The sequence below is a fragment of the Anser brachyrhynchus genome (genome assembly GCF_964034855.1).
Source record: "Anser brachyrhynchus genome assembly, chromosome: 3".
Classification (NCBI taxonomy): Eukaryota; Metazoa; Chordata; class Aves; order Anseriformes; family Anatidae; genus Anser; species Anser brachyrhynchus.
This window is the reverse complement of record NC_137696.1, coordinates 26,347,966-26,374,598: the sequence shown is the minus strand read 5'-3', so window position 1 is coordinate 26,374,598 and position 26,633 is coordinate 26,347,966. Positions and strand designations below refer to the sequence as shown.

The 26,633-nt window shown below is 37.8% G+C and overlaps 1 protein-coding gene and 1 long non-coding RNA gene across 5 annotated transcripts; both read right to left on the bottom strand.

Moving 5' to 3' along the window:
* LYPLAL1 (lysophospholipase like 1) lies at nucleotides 1-26,633 on the bottom strand. Of its 4 annotated transcripts, none has more exons than XM_080586583.1 (5): nucleotides 26,580-26,633; nucleotides 22,498-22,597; nucleotides 12,466-12,635; nucleotides 1,683-1,798; nucleotides 1-1,080 (listed from the first exon to the last, which is right to left on the bottom strand). In XM_080586583.1, the coding sequence occupies exons 2-5, from the start codon at nucleotides 22,542-22,544 to the stop codon at nucleotides 841-843; spliced, it is 573 nt and encodes a 190-aa protein (XP_080442709.1). In that variant the 5' UTR covers nucleotides 22,545-22,597; nucleotides 26,580-26,633; the 3' UTR covers nucleotides 1-840. The 4 variants fall into 4 exon arrangements, with proteins under 4 accessions (XP_080442709.1, XP_080442711.1, XP_080442710.1 ...); XM_080586585.1 differs by lacking the exon at nucleotides 26,580-26,633 and adding an exon at nucleotides 26,231-26,561; XM_080586584.1 differs by lacking the exon at nucleotides 26,580-26,633 and adding an exon at nucleotides 26,236-26,561.
* On the bottom strand, nucleotides 5,966-12,459 carry LOC308192698. Its single transcript, XR_013949023.1, has 2 exons — nucleotides 10,600-12,459; nucleotides 5,966-7,186 (listed from the first exon to the last, which is right to left on the bottom strand). It is a non-coding gene; the product is annotated as an uncharacterized lncRNA (long non-coding RNA).

The window sequence follows — 26,633 nt, the reverse complement described above, 5'->3', positions numbered from 1 at the left end:
TTTATACTCTGAGTTAATTTATCAAACTGACACAGAGATGAATCATCCACGATTAAAATGGATACAAGGTTTCTTTATACCACAACCATTATTTACAACTCTTTTAAATGTTCATGGAGAAGTCAAGTATCCTCATCTTTTAATTTAAAAATGTGATCTTGAAAGCCAAAGTGAAACTACTGGCAAAAATAAGTTTCTACAGGAACAGTGCCCAAAGAATGATTTCTTCAAAAACAGTATCTTAACAATAATCATGGCTTTTTTTTTTTAAACTACATGGTAAGCCACACAGACCTCAGTTAGCTCACATAAAACTCGATCTGTAAACACCACAATGATAGCAGGTAATACCAAGAGTCAGTGGTATAGCTAGACACTTCTACTTGTGACTTTTAAAAATATAACACAAGCACATACCATTCTAAGTTAACTAATGCAAATTGTATTTTGACAGGTAAAGGTCCATTATTTTAATGACTGTCCTTTGGTCCGCTGTCTTGCCAGTGAAGACAACCATACCACTGCACATTTTTCCACTTCAGAACACAAAAAGAGAACTGCAGAAATGCAGAGGGTTACTTCCTGAATATTGTTTTATTATTTAAGAATGTTTTTAATATTATCAGTCATTATGTCCCATAGACTGACATGGACGCGTCTTCAAAAACCGGGCAAAACAGAAAGAGAAACCCATATGATAAAGTGAGTTTTAATAGTCAGCACCATCATGTCATTACTTAAGTGAAGTGTATGGAATATAAGTGTTTACCTGAAGGTGTGCTTATAGTATATATGATATTAAACCCAGAAACATCAGAAAGTATATGAAAGCTGCATCTTTTATTCATTTGTCTCTGCTTCTTCAATGGGCAATTTCTTTAGAATCCAGGTTTTTAGTTTTTCTATTTCAGTTCTGTTTAACTCATGGTTAAGGTTTGGAAAAGTATGAAGGGATGTTGATACTCCCAGTGACTTTAACATCTTGTTGGTTTCTTCACCCCAAGAGTAGAGAACTAATTCATCCGCAGTTCCATGACACTGAAATAATTCTGGAAGGACGCTTTCATTTCTTTTCAAAGTCTAGATGGAGAAGAAACACTGTTAGACACATCACTACAATTTTTCAAAGAGTAGTTACAATTACATGGTGACAATTCACATAGCATTTCATTTACTTATCTGCCTTTTAGTGTGCATATACTGTCTACAAAAGCAAACAAGGAGATATAATTGGAAAAAACTGCACTTCAAATTCCCATGTGTTACCTCTTGACAAATTATAAGGTTTACATTTAGGGCTATGTCCCTCTCCAAATAAGAGAAACAGAAAAAATTCAAGACAGCAGGTGGAGCCCATGAGTGTTTTAATTCACCACAAATTTTCACAGTATATTTACATCTACAGGGACTGTAATACCTAATGACAACGTGCAAAGCATTTAATTTGTTAATCTGTCTTCTACACTGACTTACTCTGAACACAGTAGTTGTTCTGTCTGTGCAAAAAGCAACATCAAGGATAATTTTAAAGCCTTGTCTCCCTAATACCCTTATCTACTTCCAGGAAATGTTTTAAGTTTAGAATATTAATCTATTGCCTCAGATGAAAAACACTATTTTTTAATTATCATGCTTTTCTTTTAGCTAAGCAATATTTCTGTAAAAGCTTTTCACATACTCACCTGGTAAACAGCAGAGTCTTTATTGAGAAAACTAGACAGCGCAAAGACTCCTGCCAGATCTTGATGAAACCTATATGCTAAATGCATTGCCATTCCACCTCCCATTGAAAAGCCTCCTACAATGCAACAAAAGAAACAAAGATTAGATTTTACTATGTATTTATAACCCAGTGTCCAGTTTGATTATTTTTATCTTCAGACTTTTATCTTTTATACACAATGCAACTGAAAACCATTTTGAATAACAGGAAGATTATTACAATCTTAATCAAAACATGATTCAATTAAGAATTGAGTGGGCAGCTAAAGAACTGCTAAAGAGTCATTACTAGGAAAAAAATTGGCCAAAACACTACTTTAGAAGGTGTTTTCTGTATGGTCCCCACCAGGTACTTGAGTGCCATGGCTATATATTCTGTGATGTTAACATAGCAAAATCTTTAAACAGAATTCTCCGTTTTTTAATGCAACTTATTTTCCCCTTAGGCTAATATCATTAATGCATGAAAGATCTTTTACTATTGTACATAACTGATAAACATTCACATCACTAGACTATCACACAGAGTTTGAAGTCTTTTTTTATTGTTACTCCTTAGGATAGATAATAGGGAAAATTAGCAACATACCCCACCCGAGTTCTAACAAGATCTCTGAATTAACGGCCTTCTGTGTTCCAGTGGTCTCTTAAGCTGCACCAATTCCTCATGTGAGGATTCCTCAGGGATGTTTTTTTACATGACAAACGTTTACTCATTAGGAAAGGAAAGAAATCCAGACCAAGTGCGTTACTTCACAAGGACACAGTACGTAGGATATTATATTGACTATATCCAGATAATTACTAGCAGGAAGAATGACTGGCTTGCTAAAACATCTTCAGAATACAGATGACAATTGGCAGAACAGCTGTGACTGTAACTCAGAGCAAGCTGTAACATACAAGTATTGGTGATATAATTGGTTTGTGCCAGGCTGTTAACTGGTGTTAATCAGTTGCAAAATTCTGTGCACAGACCTTTTCACACACAAGACATGAATTTAGAGATTGAAAGATACATACAAAAGTAGCAGACAAAATATCCAACCATTTTGGCTTGTTACCTTTCTGGAGTGATCAAAAGGAGACTTCAAAATGAGCACAGCTCATTTGAAATGACTGTACAAACTCCCATGGGTTGACTTAGTGCTGTCCTATGCAGAAGTTTCACACGGCTGCTAGACAAAAGCCCAGCCAAAGGAATCAGTGCCTATGCAGCACTGAAACTGAGCCCACTGACACCAAGCAACTTGGACACTTCACTGGATCCTGGGATCACACAACAAGTCCCTGGTGCAGGTTCAGAGGCAGAAAATGCTGCACTCTGCAATTACTAGTGTGGTAAAGGCAACACAGTCCCTAATAGGTAATCTTCCAGCATGTTTAACTCCAGGTCCCACCAGGTCTGAGACCCTTCAAGCTCACAGTCCATCCTGCACCATGACTGGAAGATTTAGCTTGACTTATGTAAGAATTTTTCCTACAATCATTAGACTAATCCAGACAAAGTGATTTTTCTCCCACACAACAGTATTTTTTCATTGCTGATCATTTTGTTATCAGAATTTCTATTGAATTTTTGTTTCTGCTGTCACCTTGTAGTCTTCAAAATGAATATTGCCACAACTGTAACTGAATTTTCATGACTTACAGAACCTGAATCTTAGGGAGAAAGTAGAATACACAGCTGGGAAAACTGTAGTCTAGCCTTCCTTTGTAAACACAGTCCTCAAATCGATTTGGAGAGCTGTATCCTCAAACCAGGTGATACACTCTGTAGCTATGCACTGGAGAGCTAATAACACCGATGTAACACCGATATTTATCTTTGGTAAATAAAGACAGACCTGCTGTTTATTCTTTGAATCAATCTTTAGTTTAAAGTTAAAAGCAATGTGTCTAAGTGCCCAATGGCAGTTCAGAAACATAGGTTGTTAAGGAAAAGAAGGAACAAGCATGAATAAACAAATGCAAAGCACACTTTAGAAACCTCGCATAGCCCTCATCACCTGAAATTTTGGAGAAACCCGTCTTCACAAAAAGATCAAATATACTACTGCAAGCCTTTCACCTGCATCATCATTTCCTACCAGATATGTTCTGTCACATGTATAAGAATTTGACAGTGAAAATGAAAAAACAATTGCACAAGACTCAGAGTAACCACAAAAATTACACCATTGACCCCGCATTCAAAGAGAAAAACACAGATTCCGAGAAAGTATATAAAAACAAAGCAAGTTACACAGTTATTACATAAATAACCTGTCCTGAGCTGAATTTTTCTTTATCCTCTTCTGTGGAATCCAGTCTTTTACTTGTTCATTTCCTTTTGATCATTCTGAATAATGCTGTACCTTTCCCACCCAGGCACTTACACTGTAAGAGATCCTTTTGCATTTGTTTACAAATATTCTCCATACATAAATAAAACCCATTTTAAGTGTTTCAGAATACAATAAAGAAAAAGTTTGTATTGAAAACTCATTACTAGTTTGTAAATGATTTAATCTAAAATTTTGTACCCAGTTAGTCACAATCTGGCAACTCTATCTGCAATTACTCACCAGCAGTCTTTGACAATGCAGTCACCTTCTGTTTAGAAAAATATTAGGTAATGGTGCTTTCATGTGGCTTATACTACTATGAGAAAATGTAATACATAGGAATAGCTCTTTGAATTTGGTTTTCTAGGGGAAAACCTGAATTTTATCACTTGACACAACAATCTCTGAGCAGACGCCATATTGTAAATACTTCAGAAACAACAATTTGGATAAGCATTTGCAGTTGGAGGCAAAATCTTTCATTTACAAGAAGCACTACAGTGTAAGTTTGACATAACACAAAAAAGGCATGTTCATTTGGTTACTTCTACGGAATTCAAATTTCAGATTAAGATAAAAACAGTACAGATACTACATGAAATAATGTAGGAAGTGACAGAACATAAGCAACACAAAAGTACAAATGTACTTATGTACACTGATGGTTTCAGTATAATAAATACTGAAACCTTACAGCATTGCTAAGCAGACTGTAATAAGTTCAGATCAAAAATGACACTACATTTCAAATGGGAATTGGCAAAACGCAGCAAGACCCTTCAAGACAAACCTATATGCTAAGAGAACAAAGGCTGTACACAAAGTTCAAAATTTACAAATGTTTCACACAAAAACTGTGCGTATTTTCCATTTTTCCACCCCTTATCTATTTTTAAAGAGGTCTGTGATTATTGCTTAGGAGTTAAAATAAAGATTGGATCTATAATGTGCAGGAGCAGTGATCTAATAGTATTATTTCTCCTTCCATTTCAGGAAAGCAATTAGCCATTTGCATTAACTTTCCTGCATTACAAAGGAGGTTTATGCACAGGCTAAAACATAAGTGCATACAAAATGGACTCAATTCAGTAAAATCATTTCATGGTTACTGCAGCCAAGGCTGCCCTTGAGCTTCACATTCCCCACCAGCCTGTTCTTGTTGGTGATAATGAGGTCCAAGATAGCACCTCTCCTCATTGACTTCTCTATCATTTGGAAAAGGAAGCTATCATCAACACCTTCCAGGATGCTTTAGTCACTTTATTACAAATAATGATTATGGATTTATGAAACACCAAACCATGTCACTTTTCAGGTCTTTCCAGCATAATTTTTAAAAAAAGTAATCACAGCTGTTTTTCAACAGTAGAAATCACAGTGGCAGGAAGCAATCTTCATTATTAATCATATTTAGTGCATGAATTCTGCCACCTGCATAGGGTACAGATCTTCTGCTTGCAGAGACAAAACTTGAAATCTTGCATGAGTTACTTTTGCAGAGGCAGAAACTGCTTTGTTACAGCACAGAATCACAGAATTGTTGAGGTTGGAAGGGACCCCTGAAGAGGAGTAACCCCCCACCAAGCAGGATCACTTCGAGCACATTGCACAGCACCGCATCAAGAGGAAGAGGAATAGCTATGCCTCAGGCTTTTATAAGATAAGGATACAGGCTTGTGCGTAGGGGGTTCATCTTGGAGTGTTTATTTTAAGCAACATTTCTTCCTTTGTTTCTCTCCAATAGTTGTCTTTCATCTTCCCTGAATTTCTCCAAATTTGTCAGTACAGCTTTGGTAACAAAGTGGCAAGAGTTGGATGCCACAGAGCCTGTGCCAGCACAGTGCAAGCAGAGAAAGTTAACTTCTGTTCTGAGGCTACACCAGCAGTTAGAAATTGCCTTTGCCCATTCTGTTATCATCACAATACATTACATACTCTTACCTAACTTTCTTTCCATTTTCCCACCATTTTTCATTCTCAATTTCTCCTTTCTTTTTTTGAGATTTTAACTTAGAGTTGCTTTAATCAGTTTATTATCACGATTTTTTTCCTAAAGCTACATTTCAGTTTACTTTCTGCTCTCCCTAGGGACTTTCTGTGATTTACCTTCTATTAATGGTAACAGCAAAACCTTGTTCTACACATCATCTGCAAAGAAGCTTTCTGTTCTGACCTTCCTTTTTCGCATGTGAATGGAAGTATTATATACATTTAACAGTGCTCATATATGAATAACAGAAGAGTAAAAAAATGCCAGTGGAACATCAAATTCCCTTCTCTACAGAACTCCCAGAACACTGCTCCTGTGTAAGTGCTTCAACATGTACTTTGTCTCAAGTGAATTTCCTCAGAGCAGCAATTTTCTCCTTTTAACCTATCTGTGAAACTTTACCAAATCTTACACACTAGCAGAACTGAAATGAATGGTTTAACCCCTGCTAGAAGTGTTACTCTGTTTGTTACTCGGTGTCTTTACAACAACAAAGGCAACTTCCCTTGACTGCATCAGCCACTTCCTCTTGTTAGGAACATGAATAAATTTGCTATTCAACCTTCTCCCCAGAAAACAGAACAAGCTTTTAAATGTGTGTTTAAGTGGCACAAGTTTTACTGCTTTCTTGTAAAAAGTATACGATAGTTTCTAATGCATCATTTCACAATAAAACTACAATCCAATTATGCATTTTTTCAACTGAAACAGGTGGTAGAGGGGAATTCAATACGTGTACCTAAGAATGATAATTTTTTTTAGCAACAGAAAAAAATAGGAATTGTGAAAAGTCTCAAATTAATTTTTACATATATTACTCTATCAAAGTATTGCTCTTACTGCTCTATCTACACCTCATGTGTGTTCATGATTGTTTCTAAGAATGACAGAGTCCTGCTGCAATACTTACCTGACATTTTTATGGGCACTTTTAATATTGAGCATGAGTTCTGAAATATCTACAAGTGCAGACCCCCATAGCCCTTATGTGGTTTTATGGTGCTCTGCTGTGAGTACCTCTTCTTTTAGCAGTCAGGCTATAACCAGCAGGATGGAGAAAGACGCATGACAATACTCCAAAACCAAATTTGCTCCCAACACGAGAAGTCCTAACTTAGTATGCATGAGGTACAGAAGAGGAGTACATCTGGGGGCAAGTCAAAATGAAAGAAGAGAGGAAAAAGTTAGGTGTGAGCACAGCAAGGAAAAGATATTCACCACCTTTTAAGTATAAACATGGTCTAACATCAGTGCCAGTCACTGAAGAGAAAATCTAGTAAGATCAAACAAGCCATTCTGTTAAAGAAAAGTTTCCCCATTGTTAAACTTACATTAAAAAATAAACTTAGAAAACTTCCTTTGCAACACCTCCTGTCATTTATGCCTCAGCTTTGCTCACTACTTCCTTCCATATTTTCATCTCATACCTTTGCTTCTTCCATGCAAACTGATGCACTAACAAACTCATCCTGAATACTAATCCTCCCTCTTTTCAACTCCTTCCTTAAAAATAGAACATTTTCTGTTTCTTTGCAGGAAGTACCACCTATGATTCAAATAACCAAATCTCTAGCAACTATTTGCTGCATTGCTTGCAGCTAAAATGTTTATATTTTGTAAAACAGGGGAAATGAGTAAAGGTATAAAATGGATAGGATAACTACATTCAGAGGGGAGATAGTGATGGTGTCACAATGAAAAGTGTCAAGAACCACCCTATTATATTTGCAAATGACATCAAGCTGAGAAATGTACAACCAATACTGGAGACAATGAGAATCTTATATGGCACTGAAGAAATGAAAAAATGCCTGAAGGATATGCAGAAGTGCAAAGTACCACTTCTGGGCAAACTGCAAGGTTATCTACACAACTACATAAACCTCCAATTGACTTCTTTTCCTTAAAAATAAGTCAACTGGAGATTCTACTGCATCACAAGTCTTACATATAAGATGTCAGAGTGCTAGGAAAAAAAGGACTGAACTAAGCAAGAAACCATTTCCAGTCATCTCAGCCTTAAAAGACCTTGGATGAAACTCTGCATCTGATCTATGGTGGTATTTCTAGGAAGGTATAGATATGCTGAAAACGGCCCAAAGGAGACAAAGAAGAATGACTAGAGCAGTAGGAAATATGGTCTACTAGGAAAGGTTTAAAACTGAAAAGCAAGCAGGGTGATTGTAACAACCTGTAACTGTGTAACATGGAAAGAGGACGAAAACAGCCTATTCTTTGTGCTCACAGTACAAGAAGTATTCATGTTTTTAAACTGATCACAGAACAGAAACTATGTCATTCATATGTGAAATGTCATTCACACTGCATATCAAAATTGATATGTTGCCACCTTTCAAAGCCTCTCATTTTTAGGTGCATCAATAAGCAATGCAAATTTACTCTGAAGCACTGAAAATTAATGTTAAGTTTTCTGATATTATGGGTGAGATAGACTAACAGTACTGCATTGAGCCCAGGACCTCATCAGCATAATGTAGGTAAGCCACAAAGCCATGTAATGGGTGGTACAGAAAGAAATCTCATTTGAACTGTAGTGACAAATGGTAATGCGAAACCAAAAATTTACTCTATGAGAGCAAGGTATTAAGTCCCTCTAAATGAAAGACAACATTTCCCTAATAAAGACAGAAGATACAAGATGAGATGACACCCAAAGCTTTCAAGGCCAAAATCATAAAATACCAAGATTGTAGGTGAAGTAGTTTGCCCAGTGTTTTAATGATTCACTGTTGAATTTTCATCTTCCCACCATATTTACAGTATCCTCTTTCTCCGGGATGTCAAAGCCAAGTTATTTCCTCCCCATCCCATTCTCACACACACACACAGATGGAAACGCTAATATTTACACACACAGAGGCACAGAACTTTCATGTTACTTCCACCATGGTTCAGTAGCTATGTAAGAAGTCTAGCAATAAACAAAAGTGGTTGTGTGTCTTGTGTTATTGTTACAGTACAAGGGGTTAGGAATCATGCATGTGATTTTTGGCATACAGTCAAATCTACAGGACTGTTGCTGAAAGTTTATTTTCACTGGCTGCTTACACAAGTGACTACAGGTGGCAAAGCCCAACATGCTTGGATCAGCATTTCTACACTATACAAAAAGTGACCTGTAAAAGAAGGAAAGAAGTACTAAAACAAGAACAGAGAACAAAAGGACGGCCTTTCACTGAAATGTAGTTGACCAAATTGAGCAGAATCAGTATGCTCCAAATGAGAAGTGGCTATTTCTGTATTTTTACACACTATCACAATGGAAGTGGTAAAAAAAAAAGAAAAGAAATAGACAAAAAGACCCATCACCCCCCAAAAAACAACTCAGCTTTAAGTAGAAAATGAAATGATTATCCCACATTTCAAAATGTGTTTATTTGCTTAACTAATTTAGTAATGAATTTAGACATTTATATAGAACTACATTCCGTTTTTAATAAGGTCCAAGTGTCATAATTTGACAAACTTCATCATATTCTTATCTCCAAAGTCAATATAAACTACTTACAGAGTTATTTGCAAGTGCTTTAGCCAGGAAGACCACTAAGAGTAACATCAAAGGAAGTGACAAGGGAAGTGACTTCCATTATCAAATTCAGAGGATGATATTATTTTTGAATAATTAATACTTCAGTAACAGTTTTCCTTCCTTCCCCCTACAAGGTCAGGGGAATAAAAACCTCAATGAACCAGAAGTCCACTTCTATCCAAAGACCTCTGTATTAGGGGGAAAGCAACACAAACTGTCAGGAAAAAAGAAGGGGTAGATGAGCCACATGCCACTATAAGCTGGTTGGTACAGTGAATTTACTTGCAGGTTTTAATAATACTTTATCTCCAGTGCATTAATTCTTTAGAAGCAGATTCACAGTACAGCTGTTAAAAACAAGGTTGCTGCAATGTTTTTATTGATATAGAAAATGAGGGGCATGACACAACCAGACTCCATCCTCAGGTTTAGGGTTCAGCTCTACAGGCAGCTGCTTCTGGATTTCAGAGCTAACTGTGCTACCCAAACAGCACAGGCTGTAATTTTTCTCAGAACACATGATCTTACTGTACCCATAGTCTTCAGCCTGGTGGAAAGTTTGAATGACTCCAGAAGGACAATCATCCCCCAGAACACCAGGTGCTGGGCTTCTCATTTTCCACTGCTCAAGTGCCTGCCCCTGCTTCCCCTCTCATCCCACTCGCTCTCCTTTACGCAGTGCTCCCTCAGATCTTGCCTTCTTATCCCACACCTCAGAGCTGTCAGCAGCTGCCCACCTTCCTGCTTGCCCAACACCTAGCTCGCCCTCATCTAACAATATCTTACACTCATCCTCAGCCTGTAATTTCTAGTCCACTATTCCATATAAAACCATAACCTTCAATCTTGTTACCCTCCTCATACTTACTTTGTTTTCTTTCCACTCATTAAAACTCCCACATATTGCAAAATAGCCTGTCCTACAACCCAGTTCTCCTTAACCATTTAATAACCATCTCATTCTCTGTGGCTCCCTGCTTATGCAACTGTTCTCAGATTCTGTGACTTACCTGAAAAGGACCCCCACTGCTCTTCACAGACTTTTGTCCGTGTCCTCCAGTCCCCTTCTAAGCTATTTTGTTTGTACCTTCTGTAAGACATGTATCATTATGGGCTTTATAATTTGGTGCAGAGGGACTGAATACATCTTCATAAACAGTGGCCTCACATTCTCTGTTGATGAAAAATGTTATAAGGCTGCTGGGTGCCTTTACAGGAATTGATTTCCTCTAAGAAACAATGCCAGAATCTGGGAAACTATTTACATAATAGTCCCACCTAAAACAACCAAGGATGTCACATTATGCTGACTCTGATATTTAAACCAACCTTTATGCACAGAAACCTCACAGGATCTGTTCAGCTTCATTCTCCATTGGATCCCATGATGGCTAGTCATTAAAACCAGCACAGAGAAAGCACAAAGTTCCCACTGAAGAGCACAATCTTGTGCAGCCATGTGACAACTCATTTTCCACTAGACAATTTTTTTTTTTAAACAGATTCCTTTCTGCACTTTGGCTGGAGCTAATTCAGGACTGCCTTATTTTGTTTGTTACATAAAAATAAGATTCAACTGTATGGAAGCAACATCTGTAACAGAGGCAAGGAAACAGTACCTTACTCTAGAAGCCTGAAACCAATGTTCTTAAGAACAAAGAAGGTATCAATACTTTTTTTTTCCCTCACAGAGGAGGCATGCAAGTATGCAGAGAGAGGGACTTCCAAAGACATGCTGAAACAACTGGCGCATATCAGCTTCCTTACTCTGTTTACAACTTGCAAAAAAAACCTTTCATACTCTGCAGTCTCAATACTACTGATTTTGAGGGCTACAGAGAAAGGAGAAAAGCCTAGTAGCAAATTGGATCTGTAAACAGAACATCTCCCAGCTCACCCTACAAAAAAGCACCTGTGCTTCTTCAGCTGTTTCCAAGCCATCAGGTATAATACAGGAAAGACAGATCAAAGAGTGTGCTGACAGTCATCCAAAACAATGCATTCAGCAGCCAGGGCAACAAGCCAGAAAGGGAAAGTAAACAGAGGCCTTCAAAGAGCAACATAGGGCTGGACCAAGAAAACACGTAGGCTGAATGGTAGTGGCTCCACCATGCAGGAGCTTGATGGCATGACTCAGTTGACCATAAATTTAAAAGTTCCCACATTAAGAGTTTTTTCCCTAACCTGAAATAGTTTGTGGTCTAGGAATGGGATACTGAGCCAAAGACTCCTGAATTCTCATTCCCTCTCTCACGCACGCTACTTCTTTGGCCTCAACACTCCACTACCTATTTCATAGAACTACTGTGAAGGCTGCTGGAAACCTGTGGAAATTAAGAGGGGCAGGAAGACAGACATGAAATATGACAGCTAACACATCATTTGTTATCAAGTGTTAATCTTTAGTGGTGTAACATGAGACTTGTTTCCCCATGAATTAGCTTAAACCAAAATGTTTAGAGCAGTAAGAAAAAGTCCATGATTATTTATATGCTACTTCTGCATTCTCCAAAATACAAGCTGCTTTGGGAAAGTATGCTTTTCCATCCTTGAAGAGGGCAAAAGGTAAGAGGTATACATTTTTCACTGTTTCAAGTAAAGCACTGCTCACTCTATGTTTTAAATCACGACGACAAATTATAATTTACAATAAAAACAGTTTCAAGTTACATTTTTGAGGGTACTGCTTGCAGTTAGCCTCATTCACCATCTGATACAAGTTTAAATAACTATTTAATATCCTTGAGGACTGGCTGCTGAAGGGGTTGTTCAACAGAAGCAAGACATGCTCATGTGAGTTCAGGGCAGAATAATTTCAAAGTAGATGATCTCAATTAGAAGGATTAAAATAAACACTTTCTAAAAAACAGTCTTACCTATTAGTATCCTATTCTTTGCGATGCCATTTTTAATCTCATCATTGATCAAGTCTGTAAGTCCCCGACACATAGAGTCAATGCTTTCAATGTGTTCTGGACAGTCATTAGAGATCTTATACCTGTCAAACCACACAGTGGAAAACACTCCTTTCATGGGTGTATATGGCCTAGAGTGGTGGAAGGAAAAGAAACAAATGATTAACAAAGCGCAAGATCAAAGTGGTCCACATAACTGATAAATAAAAACAATTCACTATCCGCCCAACAAAGGAGAGAAGGAACCTCTTTCAGCTCTAATTCAATCACTTCATATTTTCCAGCACTCAAAACACTATCATCCTTCAAGAGTGAAGACGACATTTGGCAACTATAAGATGCAAGTTTCAGTCAGTTCAATGTCAAGGTTCATTAGTTGAGCTAAACACTTTCAATCATAATCCTGTCAAGAGGTTCCTAATCCTAAACAAAGCTTGGGTTGAAATTTACCTGGGAACAGGACAGACTGAAATAACTGCTCAACAAGACAATTTTGAAGGATCTAGCTTTATGTGATCCAGTTGTCTTATTTTTGTTGAAATTAACAGGAGAGGGCTACTTTCTGTAAATACACGGAGGGTGAACCTCCATGTATTTACAGAAAAATTCTTCCTTCTGTTAATTTTTTTTCTTAAATAAATACAGCCATCCTCACCTTCATGAGGCAACTACCTCAAAAGTAACTGAAATAAATGCCATGGAGGTATTGCTTGGTGTGCAGACAAATTAAAGGCACAATATTTTTTCCTTCCATAATACTGTGTTGTCAGATTGGTATTTTAGATTCTTTAACTTGCTGCCCAAACCTCAGATAACCATGAAAGGTACAATTTAAAGCAGCCTTTTCTTTGTTTTTAAATAAAGAAGATTAATTGAGCTCTGAAATCCCAGGAAAGGTGATCTAAGTGCCTTGCAACAGTTCCACAATTTAATACCAAACACAGTGCTTTGAGTTCGATGCTTCAGCTCAAAACCAAGCCCCCTAAAATCCTTAATTGCAATGTTTAATCAGCTGGCACATTTTTTTTTTTACTTAAGCTCAGATGAGTTCAGATCAGATTACAGATCAGATTTGCCTAAAAACAGACAGCCTTTGATAAATTTGTCTGGATGAGAACCCACTGAAAAGCTAACATTGACTTCTGTGCTCTCTTGCTTTTTTTCAGTATTAGGATTAAACAAAACCACAACTAGCCTAAAATGAGAAAGCCACTATTTCAATTATTCCTAATGAAGGAACAAATTCTGCTTTTATTAATACCAGAGATGTTTCATATATGGAAATGTCTATTCCAAACACACAAATGCTTCCACTAGCAGAAGCGTACAAGAGGTTGATGACTTTTTGTATTGCTCAGTCACACAGGTCTAAAATGAGAATGCAGATTTTCTTCTGCCAGGTGCTATGAACATGTAATATGTAAGATTCATGACAAAAGCTGATGAACCAAGCATAAAGAAAGAGGCAATGAACAGCAGACAGGTACACACACTACACTGTTTCATCTATTTGAACACAGTCTCAGTGAAAAGTACGTAAAAACTGAAACAATCCATTGTTACTCAAAATGGCACACATGTATGTGGTCAACTTTAGTACAGAGCACACCTTAAGTTGTCCCTCATTCGCTTAATTTGAAACTAAACCTTTACTTAAGCACTAGAATTAACAAGTACTTTTTAAATTATCCCTTACTTCTCCACTAAAAAAGGTAACTATTAAAGTAAAGGAAATTCAGTGGAAATATTTCATACACCCAACAAGCTGAAGATAAATGAAAAAACTGTTTTACTTTCCTAGCATTAAGACTGTATCTAGGACTCTTCCCAAATGAATTCATCAACACCTAAGAAACAAGATTACAAGTTTCTGATTACAAGTTTCTAATTTACCTAAGTTTATCAGTTTCTAAGAGGAGCCGTTCCAGCCAAAATTACCAACAGTAGAGTCCATGGAGTTTCTGAAAGTCACTTGGATGATCTGATGTACAACAGACTAAGCACTTCAGCAAACAGCACTTAATTCATGGTTTAGGTTTCTCAAACACTTTTACATCAGTCCTGGTAAAAACACTTAGCAGCTAGAGCCAGAATGCTTTATTTTCTTGTAAAACCAGAGTAACTTACATATATGTTAGAAGAGATGTGTAAGGTTTTAGTATTAGTACAGAAGGTCAACCCATGATTTCCATATAATTGATACATATTTTGCCTTAAATAAAGGAAATAGACTACAAAAATATTAAAATGTACTTCCCCATAACTGAAAGACAATTTAGAATCAGGACAAAGTCCATGATGAGATTATAACACTTGATCAGAAGTCAAACCTCAGGACTTTTACCTTTCTGTCTTTGCAAATTCTTCAAAGGCTAATGTGTCTTAATCCCACAGGAAAAGACCCCCAAGCAAACAGGCAAGACTCTTTCAGCTGTCTCAAAAACATCCTTGCAACCACTCTTGATTTCTCAGAAATGCATTAAAAATAACTTTTACATAAAGCTGAGAAGTAAGATTCTTTTAATGGTTCACCCAACTGGCACATCTGTTTTAGTCATTCACCTTGTTCCTTAAATAAATCCCTTTATTAGTTGGCACACTACAACTCAGACATTACCACGGTAAACAAATATGTTTGGCATGGAACCATCTGTACAGCTCCAAGAATACAGCACAAAATTTCTTCATACAATTAAACCACAAAAGAAAAAAATTCCCTATGTAACACTGACACAAGAGGCTGGACTAAAACACACTAATGCAAAGAAATAAGCCTGGAGTGAAGTCTCCAATTAAGCACGGCATGGTCAGTTATGTCAGTTATAGACAGTATCAGGCCAAATGGTCATTTTAAGTTTGGATTTTTTATTTTTATTTTATTTTATTTTTTTTTACTTTCCTAATTTCAATCGAAACTTGAAACACTAGTCCTAATGCATTTTTTTGTGTGCCTCACTTATTCTCTTTTTAAATGGTATTGAAAAATAAAGCTCTGTGCCCCTAAACCACATGCTTTGGAAACTCTGAATACAAATATATAGCCCTGCCCACACCCCAGACTTTGTTCATTTTTTTTGAAGGATGTGTTTTTCCCTTGCTTATTAGGCCCCTGGAGCACACAAAGGATTCAAGATATCAGAAAACAAAAATCACGAGTCCTTCTTCCAGATATATCCAACTTCCCAAATTGTTCCCAATTTTAAGAGATGTTTAAAACAACTTCCTAGAAGTTGCACTAACTCTCTAACTGAGATAAGATGATGGAAGGGAGACACGGCTAACAGCATTTAGAAACTGCAGGCAGGTTCCCTCTGGAAAAGAATCTTTAAAATGCTTCCTAACACTTGCTCCAGGCCATTTTTTCTTACTACTTCACAGGTCTTTTTCAAGGGTGTGTAAGCATTTTAAAGGGTTAGTAAGCATCTATAATGCTTGCCTTATGAGTACACTTCTTGAAGGACTGAACATGAGAATGCAGTTTCAGGAAGATCCTACATACCTAACATCTGAATGTCTTAAAAGGAAAACATATGCTGTAAAACTCTGTATTTGTCAACCTTTTAATCTTTTAAGCATATATTCAAATACAGAGGTGATCTTCACTGTTGGTTTCACTGCAAAGTTCCTAAGTAACACAAATCATTCATGTTTTCACAAATTAAAGATAGGTAAGCTTCTGCTAATGTAAGTTATGTACCAATGATGAAAATGTAACGAAAGCAAGCAGTAATGCCTCCATCTTCTTCCACTTACGTGAAACACAGAGGCCTAACCATGTTTAGAATTGTGTCAAATAATTTGAAGTAATCTTAACAGAAGTGGACAGGAACCAAGTAACGCCACACAAGGTTCAAATTCAGATCTAAAGGCATACAAAACTCCATCTCCAAAATGTTATTAACATAGCAATTCAAATAAAACTAAATGTGTTTTGTTTGTTAACCAATAAATCACTGTCCCTGTCAAACATTAAGACCTAAAAGGATACAACAGCAAGAAAACTAGCTGCTTTGAATAAGAAACATGAGACAGCACCTTGATAAACAGTAAGTATTCTTCCCCCAACTCTTCCTCCTAATGAAAAAATATATCACTGCCTTTACATTCAGCACTACGATCACCCTGCTAATACAAACCCCAAACCACTGGTGATGGCTTACAACTTTCTTGAAGTTCCAGACAGAACTTCCTGAGATGTCAGACAGAATTGGGAATTTATCATGAAGTTAGGCTTCAAGATTCACATAAAGGAAGACATGTTAAAATTTCTGAAATCTTTAATTTTGCTTCCTTCCCAAATCCATCTCCTTTCAGTTAGGAAGCACAGAGTCACATAAGACTTTGTAATGTTGTCTTTTAGAAGTCTACACATGCCTTCAAGAAAATCTACAGAGCACATTGCCAGGTTACTCAAGTTCTAGAAGCAAGTCTTGACTCTGTTAAAACTGATGGCAGTTTTTCCAATGAAAGCAAGTTTACTCCCCAGTCTGCAACAGAAAACCTGGTTCATAATTCTGCTTTTGATTCCCACTGTCTACTTGAATCAAAAAATGAATTAGAAAAAGATAGGGGGAAGGCAGAGAATCCACTTATTCAAATCAGAAGCATTATGCAAAGATCTAATCCAAATTGTACTTTACGCTAAATCTGAGGCTCAGCACAGCTTACCAGTGAAACTTTGTGGTATGGTAATCCCAGCATATGTATCAGATTTTTTTCCCCAGGTGTAGGGGTGGTCACTTGTGGATTTGTACATATCAGAGAAACAGCAATAACATTGTGGTTGAGTACGCCATAAATTACCTTTCCCACATTACCTGTGGCTGCTTCATAAATTCACTGAAAGAAAATTGCAAGAGGCAAACCAAGGCTCTGATCTGATTCAGTTCTCCATTAAGGGGTTTGAAAGATATTTTAGTTTTCAGAACAGTATCCCTTCACAAGCTGGTGGCAAAGAACACTGAAGATGGATGTATGACATTAGCTAAGCACAAGATGCTTAAAACTCTAAAAAGACTGTAAAGCAATAGTACAGGGTGACAACTTAGAATCCCACAACTGCTTGATGGAGGGCCTATATGTAAAAGACTATCTCCAGTTCTTCAGCATTGGAAAGTGGTTTAGGGAAGAAAAGCAAAAGGATGTTTAAGAGTGTGATGTAGTTAAAAGGATTAATAATCCTAGATTATTGCCAGTAGGTTTTCCCTTGTCTCCCTCAAGCACTATTAAAGCATCTCTGACAAGAGCTTATTGCATTCCACATAGTATTTAGTATATACACGTTTTCCTCAGCTAATGGAAGAGGAGCAATAAAAGGAAAATATGAAGTTTATCCATGCATGCTTTCATCATTATTATACAGAATATGATAAATTTCTGCTTAGGAGGAGAAGAAAGAGCTACCCCATAATACAAACCAAAACCCTTTTCACTTGTCCCTCAAAATTCCACTTCTAAAAAGACGTCTTTGTGTTAAATTTATGAATGAGGTTAGGGCTCACAAAAGTGAAGGATTAATAACATTTGCTTGAGCCAAACATACTATGATAGGCACCATGCACGCTCCCCATTGCGGCTCTGCCAATCCATCTCAAGTCTGACCTGCAGTACCCCTGCTGCTTTTCCAATCCTAGGCCTCTCACAAGGAGAGACTGCCAATGCAGCTGAATGGTGCCAAACTGTCTGGTGGTTTTGCAATATAGCCAAATGGGGACTGTGATGAGATGAAACTCATTTCCACCCGTGAGCAGAGCAAAGATGCGAACCTAGGTAAAAGGATGGAGACCAATGCATACAATACGGAGAAGCTCAGAGCAGCTACATAGTTACAGACAACGGAAATTAGAATATATTGAAAAAATAGACAAACTCTGCAGAGACATATTGGCCATAGAAAGGTATGTTGAGTGAATGTCAAAAAGATCCACAAAATAGCCTGAGCAGTATTTATAGTTTACTCTCTGACTTGCAGAAGAGGACTGTCAGAATGGAATGCTAGACAACGCAAAGAATCTTTGACCTAGATTTTTTAAGGGAATTATAGAAGGTAAGGTATACTTATTAAAACAAATGGAGCCTAAATGGTTTTAACTTTACCACATTAGCTCCTGCAATGCCAATTTAAACTATCACTTTCTATTAAAAAAAGGGTAAATTGGGTGGTATTCAGTTCTGATTTAGAAACTCAATAGAAACCTAATGTTTAAGTCACAGGCATAGCAGCTGAAACAGTATTTAAAGCTGTAACCATCCTGACCCAAATAAAAAAAGGAAAAAGGAAACCCTTTCCTTTAAAACTGTGACTGTAGACGTGGCTTTAAGGATTGCATCAGATACTAGGTCTACAAGTTGAGATTCTGCTTTTTAATTAGGAGATATGCACTAGCATTACAAGGGAGAGGAAATACCAATTCTGTTGTCTTTAGCACATTGCACCGGCGTGTTAGTACTGGTCTTGAAAGAAAGCTAAAGCTGAAAGAGCAATCTACTAAAATAAAAACTTCTCATTTTCAGTATCCCAGTTGCCTATATTACAGAGAAAGTAAAAACCCTCTCTAAGAAGAATAATCTTAAAATTCAAGTTTGTAAAGCAAGACATTTGAACAAAATCTGCATGTACCACCTTCAGGTATTTAATTTCCAAACATACTGCACTTTCAGGTGCTGCTACTCTTGCTGCATCACACTGAGTCTTCAGATCTGTGTATTATTCAAGCATGCTCTTAACCGCAAGAATTTATTTTACTGTGATTTGCTATTAAAACAGCTGCACAGTTTCTAACTACATTGTTATTTTCAGTCAGGAAACAGGCAAGTTTGAGACACTTAAAACACTCCAAAGTGATGGAGAAAGCGTGAAAATGCTGCACACATTTTACCTGTTTGGGGGAGTGCTTATTCTCTACATAGACCCTGTATATTATATAAGTGATTGATCAAATAAAAGCAAGCTTTTATAAAAAGGTCTAGAGCATTTTACAGAGACCTACGGAGAACAGTACAAAATATTTTTTATAAAATGTAGTTCAGAACTGTTCTAGTGCTTGTACCCATATAAGGAAAGTACCCTCTACAGTGTTTGCTGAAATCAATGCTAATCAAGCAGAAAACATGTTTTAGAATTCTTCTAGATTACATGCTGGGATGGTTTTCCAAAATAATTTTCAAATGTATTGACTTTTGAATCAAAACACGCCTGAACATCTGATGCTGCAGTAATAAATGAAAAACACATGTATCAGCACTGGAGATAAAATCTACATAAATTGAAACAAAATCAATCCACCCTCCACAAAGAACAAAAAAATATAATGCTTCATTGAAAAATTTGAATTCCACTGCTTTTCAGAACTCTTTTTTATGTGCTGAAGAGCATATAAGGCCAAGTCTACAGATCTACCTATCAGCAGAATTGTATCAGTAAGAATTGTGAAGAGGTATTTCTGACCCGCACTTTATCCTGTGAGAGCCTGTAACACTGCAGTTGTATCATCAAACCTGCTTTTACTGGCATAGATACTTTGAGAGTGTTCAACATGTATGTGGTAAGCTATGCTGGAAAAGACAGGAGCTTACAGGCTATGAACTACATCCACATAAGCAGCATTTTGCCAGAAGATCCTATTAGCCAAGCAATCCCACATCTTGCTTAACTTCAAGCTTCTCTTTGATTTCATCATGAGTGTAAAAACCTGCTGGCAAGCTTTGCACTGTGCTCCTAAAATTGACAATGCAGTGGCAGGTTTACCATCCCCCTCATCCCTGTAGCTTTTTACCAGCACCACTCTTTATTTCCACATGTTCAAAGGCTGGATTAGAACTTTCTTCAGCATTATCTGTACACCTGTGGGTATCATTATCAAGGACACTTAATTCTCCTGTGATGCCAGAAGCATTTAGCATTCTTGTCAAAACATATATGTTTTGTGTATGTGCATGTGTATATATATTTACACATACACACAAGATCAGAGCATATATTCAAGTGGCTAATGCAGATAAAATTATTTTACTGGTTGCTATTCAAGTTTGGATGTTCTAGGCCTTGTTTTTCTTTTCTGTGGACAGAAGGAGAGCAAACATTGCAAACATTCCAAAAAGCATAGTGTGTTTTGAACTTGAATACCAAAACAACATTGAAAGGGTCTGCAAAGGCTTGTTACTTCTGTTTCCACCAGTAATCCATACCTTCACAAATTTCACTTCATTGCTGTGAACAGTGGCAAACATTATCATATTAAGGATTTCTGTTTTATTTCACTATGTCAGCTAACAGTGCTTATCAGCAACAGAGGGTTCTACATCAATATTCCTAAGCATACTTCATATTGCCAAACTGTGTGTGTACTTTTTTCTTTGAATACAAAACTGCTCACAGTTTTGCTATGAAACACTTCTGAATCAAATCCTAAACAACTTCAATCTGCTCTAGAAATGAGTAAGAATGGCCTCAGATTAAAAAAAGTTAACTATTACTCAGATCTTGCAATTACAACCATATATTTCTTCCCATCCCTTTACCAAATTAAATAAAACCAAAGCCTTATGATAAAAACAAATTCCCCCAAATGCCATTCATTTGACTCTGATCTTACTGGTTATTAATACATACTTTATATACGTGGTTATCCAAAAAACAGAAAAATACTGGACCTCAAAATTGCAGTAGGATGGAAAAGTGAAGCACTGGCCTAACAGACACGGTCTGAGATGCTTTGGCTACACATAGCATGTGAAGAAAGAATTTCATAAGGAAGCAAAGCCTCAGCATTTCTCCTGTACTTGCTGTTGATTGGGAAGAAGCGGAGCCCATCAGCATGTTTGATACAATACTGAAAACTCTAGCCATCACTTTAGCCTGTCAATGAGCTAATGATCACATTATTTACAGACAGTCATATCTACTACCTACTAACCCCAGATACACTGGTTCAAAAACTTCTCATGGGCTTGATTTTTGTTACAGTGAGTATATTCACACAGTCTCTTAATGGCTTTTCCTGCCTAAGTAGATCACAAAAATACATGGTCAAGGAAAGGCTTTTAACATATTAGTGAGTGCCAGACAAAATCTACTATTATACTTGTTTATACCCTCCAAGATTTTTTTTCTTTCAAACCTCTGTACCTTGAAAGTCCATGTAGAATGTCACAATTTCCCTTCCCTTTCAGCATCCAACCACACTTCAGAACAAATTCAGATTGAAACTTAAGTCCTGTTATCTTTAAAGGAGACATAACCTTGGCCCAAAGACACCTTAAAAAATGGACTGATACTAAGAAAAATTAAACATCCTTGAAATATAAAGGCAAGTCTTTAGGTTGCTAAATATGAAGGTAGGTACCCAAATTCTGGCCTTTTCTGGTTAACCTCCTTAGCTTCCAAATTGACAGGAGTATATATTTTTATCTCTATTTCTAGTATACCACTATGACAAATGTCACCTAACAAGATTTTACCTACAGCGACCATTGAACACAATTCTCTTTTAAAAAGTTGCGTCTGACGCAAAGTAAAGGAAACGTGTAATTTTAAATTCCCAGTCCTTCCTCCAGTAGCTGAAGATCTTTCATATCGTACTTGTCACAAAGATCAACCACCAATAAGGACTGAAGCTTGGCATTAAATACAAAAAAGTATTTTAGTGGTTAATTTACGGAAGTTAAAATAGGTAGGACAGTGACCCAGAATACAGCTCTGTAATACCATTACAACACACACTGGAGTATCTTCTACATGCACCAAGGATGTGGAAAGAGGCTACGAGGACAACATTTGAAAGTGAATTAGAAACTGTGACTTATGTGAAGTCTTAACCATTCAGCATTACCAATGCAGGACAGCAATGCACTGTTGAGCGCTGATTTTTGTCAAAAAGCATAGACTAAGAAAGAAGGAAATATTACCACAATCTGTACCAATATTTAAAAGCATATTTTACAGTACTGGACTACAGTAATTTAATCATACTGTTAAAATATACTGTGCAATACCTGGCAGGAGCTGTTGGATAAATTACTTTTATATGCTGGAAAGCCATGTCTTGATTCAAGATTTGTTTTATCCATGTTCTTGCTCCTTGGCCAGTATCACCTGTATCACAATGAAGCATACAATAAGAATTATCCTGTGCATTTAGAAGAAAAACTATAACAATTTGAAGGATTAACTTTGTGATTTAAAAATCAGATCTAATTTTGAAATGTAGTGTAAATATATTTGACATTGTATATTTATATATATATATTCTTTAATAACCTCTATTGCTTTCACAATGAAGATGGACTCAAAGATTCCCAGAAACAGACTCTTTAGGAGTCTCAACAGCTTAAGCTTAACAAATACTTTACTACATCCAGTGTATACCAGTCCAGTGTACCTCCTAATCAGGCCACAAGGCTTTGTGTCTTACTTGCAACTTACCTTATTTGCTGGTAACAGAAACAAACAAAACATACCAGTGAACATTTTAAAAAGTGAGTTAGAAAACCTGCTGCTTCCCTTAGAAAAAATGGATCATTTTTTACTACAGCATTTTATATTAATCCACTTCAAAATTTAGTCAAGCAATAAGGAAGACCTTCACATTTAATTATGCTAGTATTATACATAAGCTTTAAGCAAAGTATCAGACATTCATATCTTGAACACTTTTATGAATAGTTGGGAGTTTGAATTAAAATATCTTGCAGGCTGCTCAAAAACATTAATCCAACAGTTCCATTTGAAGACTAGTTGAGATCTGATTCTCAGCGTGCTTTTTTCCTGGTCTTATCAACTCAGCATATAGACAAAACCCCTATTGACTGAAGGGCAATGAACAGATATACAAGAACTCAAATGCTGCACGTGTTCCTTGTGAACAAATATACATCAGAGTTAGTCTGCTCCATTACTTTATCTCAGATTGGTCAGGTTGACTTTAAAACTCACTGTATTCAATAACACACCCACGGCACAAGAAAAAGTATTGTCCTAATCCAGGCTTACTGCCACCTTGCATGGCTTATTCCAAACAATGACACATGAATATACCAATTTATTCCTAAAGTGATTAAAATTCCCCAGTGAAGGTTTTCTCTTGCTTTACCATTCACAGAAAATTTAGAGACTTATTTACATTTACAATACATTTTCAGAAATAAAAAAAAGGAAAGCAAGAAGGATCTAAGCCCAGCATTTTTTTTTCGGTTGAGCACATACAGCCTACGAAACTCTGTTTGACCTAAGTATTCCAAGTGGCAATTAAACAATAGGGTCTGCAAACCAACACAGATCTTACTCTATGCTATTTTAAACTGTAAAAATCAAATTTAAATCTCTAACTGGATGCTCCTGAACACAAGCACTTTCCTCACACGAGTTGTAAGGTCTGAAGTCCCAATACAACCTCTCAGAAGACACTGTTGAAACCCAAATGTTTCTCTTAAGAAGGCATCAATAAAATTTTTTTACACTCTTTTTTCCCCTCCAACTACAAAGAAAATCTACACATTTCAAGCACTTGCACAGGACCAACCCTCATGAAAGTAAACCTAAGCAACTATGCAAACAGTTGCAGGATTAGGACTTAGGTCTTTGTAAACTCCTTAATGATGCAGAACACATCTTTTATTATTTACTCGCATTTCTTAAGCTTCGCCAACTTCAGCACAAGCATCTACAGTTCTTGAGCTAGTTTGTCAACGAAAAGTTAACAAAGTTCAGTTAGTAATAGAAAAATTGATTATGGCATTGTGTGTGCCAAGAGTCCCCATAGTCCAAGGGCTCTGCAATCTGCAAGCACTTGTATGCAGAGGTAAAGCATTTCGATTCAGTAATAACATGATTTTGAGGAGAGGGAGAGGAGACAGCAGAAGACTTCCAAAGAACTTGTCTTTCAAGTTGTTCGTAGATTTCAACACTATGTTCTTCCGACCTTTACTGGTAATAGGCAAGTAACACAGTCAGATCTGTTGCAAACCTGAAATAAACGAACGGTAACACTATCTTTTTCTCCCCTCTGAAGTAAAACATGAATTACTTTCCTTCAAAATATAGCTTGAATTTTCAAATCTTGTCTCTGTATTTGTCAAGTAAAGTTGTAAACTTACACGTAAGTGCATGTTACAACATGCAAAGTTATACACTGAAGTCTATAAAGTTACTGTACATCTAGCACAGTAGAAGATTGATTTATTTGCCTTCCTTGCCGTGCTATGAAACGGATGGATCCTTTATTTAAAATTAGACGTACAGCACTGGGAATTTTCTAGTGTCTTTCTCTACCATTTTGCATTTCCATTCTCCACTTGTTACATTTTGTCTGCAGAAAGCATTATGGATTCATGCCATCTGACTGCCACTTTCCATCACCAGTACTGTACAGAAAGCACCAATTCCGCTCCATACGCCAGCCCACAGCAGCGGCACTGTGGCCACCTCTGTTTTAAATTCTATTCTGCGGAATTGCTAAACCAAACCAAAAAAAAAGCACCCTTGTACTTCTCCCTCGCAAATACTATGACTGAAATCATATCAAAAATGAAAAATTGTAGAGTACTTTAACCACATGTGGCATCAGCCTCTAACCATAATCTTTCCTTACTCTTCCAACATGAGAGGAAATTATTTCCTCAAGCATAAAAGCATTAGTGTTAACAAGAGGGCTGAACACATCTTACCAAGCCTTTCACTTTCATTTTTTAACATACAAGATTTGAGAAAAACGTAAATAATCTGTATTATAGAAATAAAATTAATAAGCACCTACATCTTCGTTAAACTAGATATAATTACTAGCAAAAAGCAAAGGTTAGAGATAGACGGAAGGAATTAAGCACTTTGACACGTGCACAAAGGCCAACAGAACAAATTTCCAAGGCCTTGTATCTACTAATCTGTGACCTATGACCACTTTTTCTGTTACGTAGACTTTTTGCTCTATTTAACGGTTCTGTTAACCCTTCGGTTAACCCTGTGGGTCCTGCCCGCAGGCTGCTCACCGATGTGGCTGAGGCAGGGGCCAGAAGGCACTGGCCGGCAACCTGCTGACGAGGCACTGTGCACAGCAGAAGCACACATTAAAAGAAACTAGTGATACTCTGCCATCAACCTTAGAAGAACCTAGCGATACTCTGCCATCAGCCCGAGCCCCCATCCTTCGCAGGAGGCCGAATGACCAGGCGCAGCAGAGCAGGGGGCACGCCACCTCTGCGGGCCGGCCCGGCGTGCTGGCTCCCTGCGGGGAAGGCGAGGCCACAGCCGCGGGGACACGAGCGCCCGGAACGGTTCTTCCTCGCCCTTCGGCCCCGCCGTGACCAGGCCCGCCCGCCGAGCCCCTGCCCCGCCGCAGAGGGAAGGTGGGAGGGGAGAGGGAAGGAGGGAGGCAGCCACCTGAGCCGTGCAGGAAGATGAGGGAGGCGCTGTGCCGGCCCGCGGGGAGCACCACGCTCCGCTGCAGCACGCCGGGCGCCGCCATGCCCGGAGCTCTCCGCCTCCTTCTCCCTCCCTCGGCCCGGCCCAGAGGCGGCCCCGGGCTGGCCCTGGCCCTGCCCAGCAGCTGCTGCCTGCCCCTGCCGGCGCCTCGTAGCGCCCGGCCGGCCGACGGGGGAGCTTTCCTCGCCCCTCTGGCACAGTCGGGCTGTGTAGCGATATCTCTCACGCTACTCGGTCGCTGCAGCCGGGCCTGAAAGGCTGGGGGCTTTACGTTGAGAAAATAAAAATAAATAAATATTAGGGGTTTGCCTCACCGCAGCTGTGCCCAGAGCCCCCAGCTCCGGGCACTGTCACTCCAGGGGAAGCAGCTTGTTACTTGTTCTTGTCCAGGCCATAGAGAAAAACTGCAGCGTTACTGGGTTGTTCTCACTGATTTTTTTCATCTTCGTCTGTACTTCTTCAGCCTTTCAAGCAGCATTGTCTTAGGTTTAAAATTAGGTTTCTATAGGTACCTATAAATCTGCCCTTTTTTTTACTAGGCCAAGTAAAAATCTTGCCATGCTCTCTGAGTTAGGCCTGGCTCTGAAGTTCTCACTCCATTCAATTCCATATTCTATCACTGCCATCTATTTATAGAAGACACTATATCTGTACAGACCCTATATTTAGAAATACCATATGGTGGGCAAACCAGGGATCAAACAGCAAAAGG

Bases quoted from the DNA above. Each gene is read 5' to 3' on its own strand.
- LYPLAL1 (XM_080586582.1), bottom strand. From the start codon at position 25,964: ATGGCGGCGCCCGGCGTGCTGCAGCGGAGCGTGGTGCTCCCCGCGGGC. The intron at 22,598-25,879 runs GTGGCTGCCTCC...ATTGTGATACAG, and splicing joins CATCTTCCTGCACGGCTCAG to GTGATACTGGCCAAGGAGCA. The intron at 1,799-12,465 runs GTAAGACTGTTT...GTTGCATTGTAG, and splicing joins AAAGAATAGGATACTAATAG to GAGGCTTTTCAATGGGAGGT.